Source organism: Nannobrachium achirus, assembly GCF_963921795.1.
Source record: "Nannobrachium achirus genome assembly, chromosome: 3".
In the NCBI taxonomy this organism is placed as follows: Eukaryota; Metazoa; Chordata; class Actinopteri; order Myctophiformes; family Myctophidae; genus Nannobrachium; species Nannobrachium achirus.
In genome coordinates, this window is record NC_137812.1 from 24028754 (window position 1) to 24041253 (window position 12500).

At 44.6% G+C, this 12500-nt stretch overlaps 1 protein-coding gene across 1 annotated transcript in view; it reads left to right on the forward strand.

The window, feature by feature from the left end:
* LOC308282110 (uncharacterized protein) overlaps positions 1 to 12500 on the forward strand; it is a gene marked incomplete at both ends in the record, with an annotated part of 102034 nt that overhangs the window by 43745 nt on the left and 45789 nt on the right. The window contains 12 exons of the mRNA XM_080722454.1: positions 518 to 571; positions 1579 to 1632; positions 2364 to 2417; positions 2558 to 2611; positions 2721 to 2774; positions 3056 to 3100; positions 4451 to 4504; positions 7168 to 7212; positions 7350 to 7403; positions 11493 to 11537; positions 11635 to 11688; positions 11777 to 11821. Of these exons, the coding sequence (XP_080578580.1) occupies positions 518 to 571; positions 1579 to 1632; positions 2364 to 2417; positions 2558 to 2611; positions 2721 to 2774; positions 3056 to 3100; positions 4451 to 4504; positions 7168 to 7212; positions 7350 to 7403; positions 11493 to 11537; positions 11635 to 11688; positions 11777 to 11821 (612 nt within the window). The remainder of the gene's footprint in view (positions 1 to 517; positions 572 to 1578; positions 1633 to 2363; positions 2418 to 2557; positions 2612 to 2720; positions 2775 to 3055; positions 3101 to 4450; positions 4505 to 7167; positions 7213 to 7349; positions 7404 to 11492; positions 11538 to 11634; positions 11689 to 11776; positions 11822 to 12500) is intronic.

The following is a 12500-nucleotide window of genomic DNA, read 5'->3' on the forward strand; positions in this document are numbered from 1 at the left end:
CAGTGTGACAGTGTACAGTTTAAAAACTGCGTATATTGCACATGACTACCTACGTCTCGCTTCCATCTCTTCGTTAAGCATCCTGATTGCTTGAGCATAAAAACTATTACTGAAACGGGTGGTGTGAGATTTGATGCTCTGGTAACGTTTTTTGGATGGGAGGAGATAGAACAGGGAATGGGCGGGATGACAGCTGTCCTTTAAGATGTTCTCTGTCTTTTTCTTACAGCGTGTGTTATAGATTGTGTGTAGCTGTGGTAATTCTGTGCCAATGATTTTGGCAGCTCTCTTCACAATTCTCTCTCTGTAACTGTGTACTGTCTTAAGGTTAATCAGGTATGGCATGGAAAGAGTGTATTTGCATTTCTTTCACCATAGTGAAGTGGATTCATGATCTGGAGAGGTCACTTTTTACAAACGGATAAAAGGGCAGGGGCTCAAGCCCCCTTTGATGTCTATGTGTGCCCGAGCCTGGTTCAGATACATTTAATACACTTTGTTCATTGTTTCCCCCCAGGGTTCTTCAGGGCCTTCAGGACTGAAGGGAGCCAGCGGAGAGCTGGGACCTGCTGTAAGTTAGTTCAAGGGTTCCCAAACCTTTCAGGTCACTTTTCAGGCTGTGACCCCCCCCCCCCCCCAAAACGTTCATAAATGAACTCTGTGCGTGTCAGGGTGGGGACCCCCCACCCTGACACGCACTTGGAATTGTAGGAGTTGAGGCATTACATTTAGTTTGACTCGGTTCTACAGATAAATATGATGAAAATATCCCAAACCATAAGCATTGCGAGGCGTTGTGAGCTGGTACAGTATCAACTATTTTCACATTCTTTGCCTCTTTCTTACGCAATATTTGACAATTTGACCAATTTGTTATAAAAAAGTTAAAAGTCTTAAATTCTAACATTAGAAATGGGCAGATTCCCGCCAGACACGATAAAGATAACAATAACGATATGTCGGCGTTCACATCAACTACAGTATGATGGTTTTATCAATTTTATTTACCATCCACTTCAATTGAAAACAATATTTTTTTGTTGTTATCTTTATCGTTATCGCGCCCAGTGGGAAAAGGCCTTTATACTGTATGTTGGTTGGAGCGAGAAAACAGTGTTGAACATTAAGCTAATCATCTGGGGACCCTCCTAAATAATTTTAGGAGGGTCCCCAAATGGGGATGAGTGAATATTATTACCAGAAAAACATAAAGAGCTAGTCTTAAATTACCATAACAGATCTAAAATTCTGAGAGTGTTCATTCTCAGAGTTAAGGGGGTCCTCGCAAGTAAAACATTAAGAGAACCACTAGTACTACTGTAGATGGACTCCCAATATGCCATATATAGTATCGTAGTAAATAAGTGTCACAAATACATTATGAAGAAAACCTGGAGGCTTGACATTCAGCAATTGGGTTTTATGATCACAATAAGAACATTGTAATTTCCACTTTGTTTTATTATTTTTCAGATGTATTTATTTTAACCAAGTCTTTGCCATGGACACATTTGTCTGTGTACAGACATATAAATGATCCTTGCTTCTCTCCATTCTCTCCCCTTTCCATGCCACCAGGGTCCTCGGGGATTGCCTGGGATACCAGGACAAAATGGACGCCCAGGGAAATGGGTGAGATTGTTTATACCAGTGGTTCCCAAACTTTTTAGCTGGAGACGAGTCCGTCAAAAAGAACTAGTGCATTGCCGTGAACAGAAACAAATTGGTCACTTCCTAAAACTGTTACGTTCGCTCTTATTTTGAAGGGCCTGGCGGGAATTAGATTTTTTTTCTTTCACTTTACTTTCTTCAACGTTTACCCCATCTAGTCACGTGACAGTGTGTTGACATGATAGTGTCATGGCGGCCACCACACGATTGCAGATTTAGCTCGAAACATGCCAGCCTTGGGATCAAAATGTATTTTTTCGAGTAAATGAAGTCTCTTTATGGGAAGATCAATGGATTTCTATGGAGGAGCTTCATTTAGCGCGCACGCCCAGCGTGCGTTGTAAACAAATCGCGGACATTACCGATGCAGAATGGACAGCCGAGACGTACAGTAAGTCATAACAGTTTTACTGTACTGTATACAGTAAGAGTGACAAGCTGCCCCGTCAGTGGCGTCATGGTATTAACCCTTTCATTGACGAGCTGACATGTCAACGGCAATTGTTAATCTGATTAAGAATTATATTATGTCATAGAATTGACTAATTCTTAATTCTAACATAACCATTCTGTGTGTGTATTTGTACGTGCACATTTGTTTGTGTGTGTGTGTGTGTGTGTGTGTGTGTGTGTGTGTGTGTGTGTGTGTGTGTGTGTGTGTGCGTGCGTGTGCGTGTGCGTGTGTGTTCCAGGGCAGAGCTGGCACTGATGGTAACCGTGGTGCAACAGGAGAGACAGGTGGAAAGGTGAGAAACACACAACAACACAATCTATTGTAGTTTTCTCCTTTACACATCTGTTTGATCTGGAAACTACTCTCTGTCTCTCTGTGTCTCCTGTCTCTCTCGGTCTCTCTCTGTGTCTCTCTCTCTCTCTCCTCTCTCAGGGAGACAGGGGGTTCGATGGACTACCAGGTCTCCCTGGACACAAAGGACACAAAGTGAGTTGATTGGTTTTAGTGATCATTTTTGACCGATTACTTGACATGATGTAACCGATATCTCACAAACAAATGCGTGTGTGTGTGTGTGCGTGTGTGTGTTCTTCAGGGTGACCGTGGGAAACCAGGTCCACATGGTCCGGTCGGAGAGCCTGGTGAGAAGGTGAGAGCCGTCAACAACATGTCGACGCAACGTTGGACACCTTTGTTCGTCTGTTTCTGTTGCTTAACCACCAAAACCATACTTGCATAGGGCTGGCTCTCTATAACACATACTGGATATTGTCCTGTAGCCTTTATAGCCACCTCCAGCTCAACAACCTTTTTTCTTTGGTATCCAGGAAACCGAACAGAAGTTCCAATGTGTTGTTCACTTTGAAACTGTGTGTGTGTGTAGACCTCTATTGTGTGACGGAACGGCTGGTTTGTGCGTTTTTGTTTCAGGGATCAGATGGCCCGTCTGGACCAAGAGGACAGCCTGGTGATGCTGTGAGTAACGCATGCACGCACCGACGCACACTATTGTTTTTTTGCCCGTCATGGTGCACTGTTCACAAGATGATGATGATGATGTCATAAAATGTTGTCATGTGTGATCTATCCCTATGGAATTTATGGCATGCATGTGAAAATAAAAACAAACGTATTACTTCCTATGGTTAATATGAGCATGAAATCGATATTTCAAATGTGTTTGTGTTTTTGGAACTTTTTGCACATACATGCCATAAATAGATCATAGGCTACATGACATTTATGACATCATCAACTTCAATGCGACAGGCATTTCCCCTACTGAGTGAAAGATTAGCTATTTCTAGAAGAAATACAATATTTAAGGTGTTTTTAATTTTACATTGTTGTTATAGAGGACAATTATAATGTATTAAGGCATATTTGTCTTATTAGCCAGGGATCATTTTAAAAGAGAATGCTAGTTGCATGGTGCTTAACAGCACAGCAACAGTGTTACAAAGAAAAAGCTGAATTGCTATTACAGGTCCTGCTTAGCGGCCATAATTGTGTCAAAACGTGACCTTTTCATACCGTTACTGTTATTTTGCACAGGCTAGATGCACCAACCTCTTCCGGTTCATTTGGTTGATTACCAAATACAGTAGGCGGACTCTAAACTGGACGCGAAACAGTGAATATATACTGCTCAAAGAAATGAAGGGAACAAAATGTTCCCTTCATTTCTTTGAGCAGTGTACTTGAGGTTAGCAGCAGCAACGAGAGTGTCTTCTCTCTGTGCAGAGCAGACCCTCTTGAGCAAATCTTGGTCGATAGCAGCTCTTTTTCGACTAAATCCAGGGCTTCCATGAACCGATATCTCCACTGTGTGATCTCCTGAGCAAATGTGTTGTATTTTAATTTGTTTGTGTTATCACAGGCATGTAAAATACAACTCAGCCACCTGCCACTAGGTGGGGATGCAGCCCCGCAGGCCTCCCACTTCCCTTGCTACCACACGCACGCACACACGCACATGCTCACATGAGGTAGCTCTCAACCATTCAATCATTTAACTGGCAGTTAAATGAAGTTGGGGAGATCAGTCGGTTGAAAGGTGTGGGAAAAAAAGGTAGCTGAATGTACATGAGAGCTGAAACCAACAGCTACTATGGTGCTAAAAATAGGCTATGGCTTGATGACGAGCTTGCTCGGTCTTCTTTCAGTGCTCCCCTACGACGCGACAGTGTACCCAACGCCCGTTCAACAGCAACAGCCACTTTCCAACACTTTACCGACCCCAACGTTGATGCGGTGTAGAGACACAAACCACAATTCTTACTATGTTTTCTTCTGACTAACACCTTCCTGCTGTGTGTGTTTCAGGGGTCCAGAGGTCTGAATGGCCCCAGAGGCCCTCCCGGCCCCCCGGGCCAAATTGTGAGTATGACAACTTATGCAGTTACAGTATATGACAGTTATATAGTTACAATGTATACTTTAGGTATTCCGCAGACGCTCTTATTCAGGGAGACACATTGTTGCTGTCGGGCAGAAACCTCTTATCTCCATATTTTTTTAAATAATTATTTTTCGTAACTCAATGCCCTACTTGATCATACTACAGCGTCACACAAAAGCATCAAAAGTTGAAGATCTACAAGCTTTCACAACGCTATTTCGAGCTTGTGGATCTGCTACTTTTTGAATTTGAATCCTGAAAAGTTACATAGTGGACATACTGTATGAGGTTTCCACCCGACAGAGGCGAAGTGTAAAATCAGAGTAAGCATGATCCCTAGTCAAAAAACGACGACAGGTTTAAAATAATAGTCACATAAGTAGAGTACAAAGTGAACCATGTAGCGCTTATGTGAAACTAGGAAACCAATCAAATACATCTTTGTATCCTCACATCCCTCATCTCCACCTCTTCCCAAACTGTCACTCCTCTGAACTAGACGGCAGAGGAAACCATGCATGCAAGGCACCGACCTGCTCATCAGGAGCAGTTAGGGGTTCAATGTCTTGCTCAAGGACACTTAGATACTGTGGGGAGCCTGATATTTGTCATAATCCACCTCTATAAGATAAATGAAATAAAATAAAAATACAATCTTTAATCTGTGTGTGTTTAACTCTCCCGCCGCTTCGAACGTTCACGTTCGCCCCATTTTTTACAGAACCTCGATGCCAATACGGCGCTCGTTCGGTTCGTTCGTCTGATGACTGTAAGCTGATGAGGCGTCGCGCGGCCGTCTACTGTAAACACATTTTCCGCGGTGATGGTGTAAAAAATCCATTATGCGTTAGATCAACGGAGAACAATTCACTTCCTTGTTGATTTTCTCTGGCTCTGAGGCTCTGTGGCCAGTGACTGGTCTTCTTCTTCTTCAACACATAACAGGCAAATTCACATTCATTCTCGCATGACGCCGCCCTCTGCTGCCTGGCAGACCAAAGTGCACTATTGCACAACCAAAAAAAAATAAAAAAAAATAAATAAATGTCTGTCTGTCTATCTACTATAACGTCGCAAAGGTAAGCCGCTTTTTGATGGCGCCAGACCCAATAAATAAATAAATAATCTGGCAGTAGGAGAGTTAATGGGCGAAAAATATGTAAGTCAGTCTGCCCTATAAAGTGCGGAAACGTATACTGTACGTAATTCCCCTTGCAGAGTGGATCTAGAGAACGCACAAAGAATGTGCAGTTATGCATACAAATGTATGTATGCATGTCATAAATTTGACAGAGATATGAACACGTCAAGCGTGTTAAAATACGTCAGCTTCTACGGTAATATAAAATATGCACAGTGTACGATGCTGTTAGTGTGAACAAAGGTGTGTGGGGGCCGCTACCTGACAGTAATGTTAATTCACGGTGCATAACATTATGCTAATGCTACATCTGTAAACATGAGATTAACGCCATTCTTATCAGATGGGAGGAAATGATTTTGCCTGCAAGGTACACAGATCTGTTGTCAGCCGGAGGGGATTCTTTCTTTTTATCTGTGTTTGCGTAACTTGGGTCTTGTCTTGAAGCGAGTTAGCACATGTTATGTAGTAGTAGGCCTATTTGTGAGCATGCCCATGAATCACTTTTTTGTTTTACTTGCTGTGGAGCTTGCCACTGAATATTAAACATTATACGTCAAGCAGCAAGGTGGGTTTGTTCACACGCTTCTCTTTCCTCCTCCAACCTGGGATTAATTTATAAAATGTTTTCTTTGAAGTCTGTGTAGGTGTAGCACAAGTTCAATTAAAGTTTGGTAGAGGTTAGTTACCTTGCCATGATGTGATTTCTTCAGTAATTGCCTAAAATATTCTCGCCATTTGACTTGCATAGCACAGTGAAAAACACAGGTTGCAAAATCCCACTTTTGGATTTTGCCAATGTATAAAATTACAAAACCCAATAGCTTTTTCTTTCTTTTTTCTTTTTTCCTAAAGTAAATATTCACCCCAAATGGGGATTACGGACGATTAGATTTCATGCTGGTAACTCATTGATTGCAACAAAACGAGTTTCCCGCGTTATTCCTGATGGTCCAGGCGGCCAGGCCCGAGTTCCCCTCAGTTATTGTTTTATTTCATTTAGTTAATAATCGCAATGGTGCGCATCTGCTGTAAAAGAATCAGATCCGGTTTACAACAAGAAACAGGTATGATCAAAAAAACTGATCTCCATTCACTCTGATTGTTAAATTTAGCAGGAAACGCCCATATCTCTGTTTCCTGGCTGTGCGGCCCGTGGCGCTCCAGTATAAACAATAAACATGCAAACTAAATTAGCTCATAGCTTCGGAACGGCTCGGCGGATTATCGTGCTGTCTTTTGTCGGCAACACCGCGGCTTGCGTGTGGATTTGCACGGATGTGCATGATCTTATTTGAGATGGATATGCTGTGACTACTTTTAAAAGGTACGAAAATGAATTAAATAGCCGGCAGGGAACGTCATAAGTCTTTTTTAAGGCTATTCTCTTTTCTCTGCTCTGCACACTATCATCACCTTTGAAGTGAACAATGTCCAACAACTGAGAGAAGGAAGGAACGTGTCTGACATCTGTCTTCTCTCTCTCTCTCTTCCTCTCAGGGCATCCGCGGCGTTGACGGAGTTCAAGGGTCAAAGGGGAACCTGGTAGGTATGACAGCAGACAGCGTGCCGTAACTAGAAACAACACAGCCGTTGTCATGATGTCATTGCGTTGCTGTCCAGCTTGTCGATCTGTTGCTTTTGATGCTTTTGAATTTGGACCGTTTTCCTCTTTCTGACAGGGATCTCCAGGGGAGATTGGAGCACCCGGTCAGCAAGGGAACCCTGGATTCCAGGTGTGTACATACAGTATATGACACACATATGCACACACATATGCACACACGCACGCATGCACGCACGCACACACACACACACACACACACGCACACACACACACAGTACATTTACTTAAGTACTGTACTTAAGTACAGTTTTGAGGTATTTGTGCTTTACTTGAGTATTTCCAGTTTTCAGTACTTTTACTTCTACTCCACTACATCTCAGAGGCAAATATTGTACTTTTACTCCACTACAATTATTTGAAAACTTTAGTTTTACCGATCTACAAGCTCTACGAGGTTGTAGATCTGCTATTTAAAAAAAAATATATACTTTTACTTTTGGTAGACACACACTCAGTCTCACGCACACACGCACACGCACGCACGCACCCACGCACGTCGCACGCACGCACGTCGCACGCACGCACGCACGCACGCACGCACGCACGCACGCACGCACGCACACACACACACACACACACACACACACCCTGTAAACAACAATGTCCCCACGTTCTCATATTATGGGGATTATGACAGGCCTGTGATGATGAATGCGTGTGCATTAGGATAGGATAGATGTTTATCAATCCCATGAGGGAAGTTCAGCCGCCATAAAATTTACAGCGTCATAAAGATACAGAACAGATAATAAATACAGAAGCAGCGCAGCAGATGAGGAAAAGTAGCCAGACAGATAAAAAAAAGATGAAAAGATTGTAGGAGAGCCAGAAATAAAAAGTCAGTTACACTCATAAATGTTCATAAGCATGTATTACAACTTGTATATCAACGTTTATAATGCATTATAAGTGCTGACTTTTATCATCACATTATGCTGCTGTAACGGCTCAATGCCCCCTCTGAGATTAATTAAAGAGGTGATGCCATAGTTTTGTACTTTTTACGTTTTTTATGTGTCTATGAAGTTACTGTAACATTACTCTAATAGACCTCCAGGTGGGGTTGTAATGTGCACATTTGTTTTCCCTGTGTATTTTTGGTTACTTCCTGAAAGCTGAAAGCCTCTGAGTCAAAGGGCCCAACTGAAAAACACTGAGTTAATGACATTATAAACTCATTACCCTCCCCTTTTTTGAACTTGTAGATCTACAATTAACCCTTTCCAAGCCATGGGGAGCCCCTTAATATTAAAACCAGAATATACCGGACATCTGAGCAAGGATGTCTCAGCCGCACCGTCTTTTACCGTACTGGGTCATTAAAAACGAAATAAACGATTTTTATCCCTAGTCACCGCTCGTCCATCGATAGCTCATGGCTGCTCTGACATGAACCGGAAGTGACGTCAGGTCCTTTCCCTGCAGAAGCTTCCCAGCAGCCACCTATTTACTGTTTAGACGATAACATTAGCATAGCTGGAGTGCTAAGGGCTAAGCTAGCCAAAATGCTCGGGGAGAAGACGCCTCGGCCAAAACCGCCACTTTATGCGAATGGAGATCCAGATATTCATGGTGAGCAAATGACCAGGGGATAAAAAAAAAAAAAAAAAACAACGGCGCCGTCCAAGAAGGAGGGGTGGCGGGCTCATGTTTATAAACATAATATTATGTCTCAGATCATAATACAATTGTCACGTGTGAGGCAGGATTGTTGGACCCAAGTGCAGAATCAGAACCAGGCAAGCAGGCAGATCAAGTTCAGTGATGATTTATTAAACTAACAATACAAGGTGGAAACAACGCTGGACATACAACAACAGGACACAGCAACAGGACACAGCATGACAATGACTATAAACTGGCAAGCGAACACTGAACAGAGGGAGGTTTAAATAGACACTGACTAACACATGATTGGTTGAAAGACTAGCAAGACACAGGTGGAGAACATAACTAATCACAATGAGGTGAGACAAGACAGGCAACAGTAACTTGGCAATACAGGAAACACTCAACACTACAAAATAAGGGTACAAGGAGACCAATCCTGACAGTACCCCCCCCCCCTCAAGGGATGGATCCCAGACATCCCATAATAAATGTCAGAACACCAAACAGGGTGGGTGGAGGGGAGTCGGACGGAGGGAAACCGGGGCACATAATTAGCATTAACAAGTCAGAACAAATACATTTGACTGGGTTTGAAGGGAAAAAGTCACATGAATAGGCAGATGGGAAGACAAGCATTCAGACATACAGACAAGCACAAAGGCATTAAGTAAGACAAACTCAAAGACAGACAAATTAACTGACAAACGGACAGACATGCAGACCAACAAGCAGTCTGACACATCAGGTGGGTAAACATTTGAGAGTTTGAGCTAGAGGACTGGGGAGTCAACAAATGCACGAGCAGACTGGCAGATAGACATGCTGACATACATATAGGGATACAGGCAGACAGACAGATTGGAAGATCAGTCAATGGGCTGGTTTGTGGACCAACTGAACCTCCTACAGAGGGGCATGGAGCTCTAGAGCCGAGCATAGGGTGCTGGGGAGAACTACCAGTCTGTGGCAACTGAGGCCCTGAGCCCCGGGGAACAAAAGGTCTGATGGGCGGAGGGACAGGGGCAGAGACTGACCTCTTGAGTATTTGATCGACTTTAGTGTTGTCGACTGGTGGCAGTTCAGCATGAGTGTCACCTGGGAACGCTGACTGGGGTTCAGACAAGGTGACGACAGGTGACAAGGGTTCTGGTGAAGCAGAAGGCTGAGGCGGAGCCTCTGTGGCACTGAGCTGCGGGGGTGGAGCCTCTGTGGCGGCGAACTGTGGGGGCAGGACCTCTGCAGCGCTGAGTTGCAGTGACGGGGCCTCTGCAACGTTGACTGCGGAAAAGGGACCTCTGCAACGTTGAGCTGCTGCGACGGGACCTCTGCGGCGCTGAGCTGCGGCGACGGGGCCTCTGCGGCGCTGAGCTGCTGCGGCGGGGACTCAGAGGAGAGCTGCAGCGGCGGGGCCTCAGAGGAGAGCTGCAGCGGCGGGGCCTCAGAGGAGAGCTGCAGCTGCGGGGCCTCAGAGGGGAGCTGCAGCGGCGGGGCCTCAGAGGAGAGCTGTAGCTGCGGGGCCTCAGAGGGGAGCTGCAGCGGCGGGGCCTCAGAGGAGAGCTGCAGCAACGGGGCCTCAGAGGGGAGCTGCAGCGGCGGGGCCTCAGTGGAGGCAGGCTGCATTGAGGGCTCCTGGACGCGCTGGTGACGGTGGGAGTGTCCACGCCTTCTCCTGGTGGCCTCAATAGAGACAGGATGAGGGAGCACAGGGTCCGGACAGGTGGGTTCCAGGCTCACAAACCCAAGCCGAACCACTGGAGTAGGCTGGTCACTAACCAACTGGAGGCTATTAGGCTGGAACACAGGCTGGGAAGCAGGCTCAGCAGACAAAAGGCGGTTGCTGGACAGCAAGGATTTCAACATGGTGGTCAGTTGCCTTGCCGTTTCATCCACCATACTTCCTAGGTCTGGTCTCTTCTTCATAAAGCAAAAAACTTCTTTAAGAGCCAACCTTAGAGCCATCTCTTGCTGCTTAACACATGTGGTCGCTTTAACAGCATTGAGATAGCTGTCGATTACTTGCAGGTCGTCGTCAATCCCCTGGAGCTCATCTGTTGGGTCCATGTTTGGCCAGTTTATACTGTCACGTGTGAGGCAGGATTGTTGGACCCAAGTGCAGAATCAGAACCAGGCAAGCAGGCAGATCAAGTTCAGTGATGATTTATTAAACTAACAATACAAGGTGGAAACAACGCTGGACATACAACAACAGGACACAGCATGACAATGACTATAAACTGGCAAGGGAACACTGAACAGAGGGAGGTTTAAATAGACACTGACTAACACATGATTGGTTGAAAGACTAACAAGACACAGGTGGAGAACATAACTAATCACAATGAGGTGAGACAAGACAGGCAACAGTAACTTGGCAATACAGGAAACACTCAACACTACAAAATAAGGGTACAAGGAGACCAATCCTGACAACAATAATAGAAATTTCACGGCTAATCTATCAACAAGCCATTCTATTTCGGCTAGCAAAGTGTTAAAAGAGAATTTTAACATTTTAACAACACAAATCTTACGTGCACACGCACGCACGCACGCACGCAGACTAATGATGTCTCTCTTCTTGGTGCAGGGGTTCCCAGGTCCTCAGGGTTTAGTGGGGTTACCAGGAGAGAAGGTAAGAGAGAGTCCCTCAGCTTTCTGTTACACACTTCAATAAACCAAGGACTGTAGGGGTCAAAGGTCAGAAGTGAACCACTCTGTGTCGTTTCCAGGGACCGCAAGGGAAGAAAGGCATGCAGGGTCTGCCAGGAAATGACGGTCCACCGGTGAGCACATCACACACACGCACAAATACACACACGCACGCACTCACGCACATACACACTGAACCTAACATGTCCTCTTGATCATCAGGGTCATCCTGGAAGAGAGGGAACCCCAGGAGAGAAAGGACTGCCGGTATGTTTACTGTGTTTGTGAGTTTGTGTGCGTGCGTGTGTGTGTGTGTGTGTGTGTGTGTGTGTGTGTGTGTGTGTGTGTGTGTGTGTGTGTGTGTGTGTGTGTGTGTGTGTGTGCGCACAACGTGTGCGTGTGTGCGATGCATGTGTGTGCGTGTCCGTGTCCGTGTGTGTGTGTGTGTGTGTGTGTGTGTGTGTGTGTGTGTGTGTGTGTGTGTGTGTGTGTGAGAGAGAGAGAAAGAGAGAAAGAGAGAGAGAGAGGGACAAGACTGACAGACAGACAGACAGACAGACAGACAGATTGACTGACTGACTGACCTACTGACTGACTACAGTACATGTGGCATGCATGTATCTGTGTACTGTATTCATTATAAGCTGTGCTCCCAAATGGGCCGTAAGGGTTCAATTTGTACATTCTTAGAGTTCTGGGAGTCCTTAAAATTTGAAAGTTTGAGAACCACTGGTTTAAGTATATGCGATTAACCTTAAAGACCAGTATGTATTGATTACAGAGAGTTAAAACATACAGTAGTCTGTCCTGCTACTGCCAGCCTTCAGAACGTTTTTTTACTAAACCTTTGAAAAACCATAGAATGTTATGCATCTTAAATCTTCAAGACCAGTATACATTGATTAACATTAGAGAAGAGTATGTATTGATTAACATTAGAGAAGAG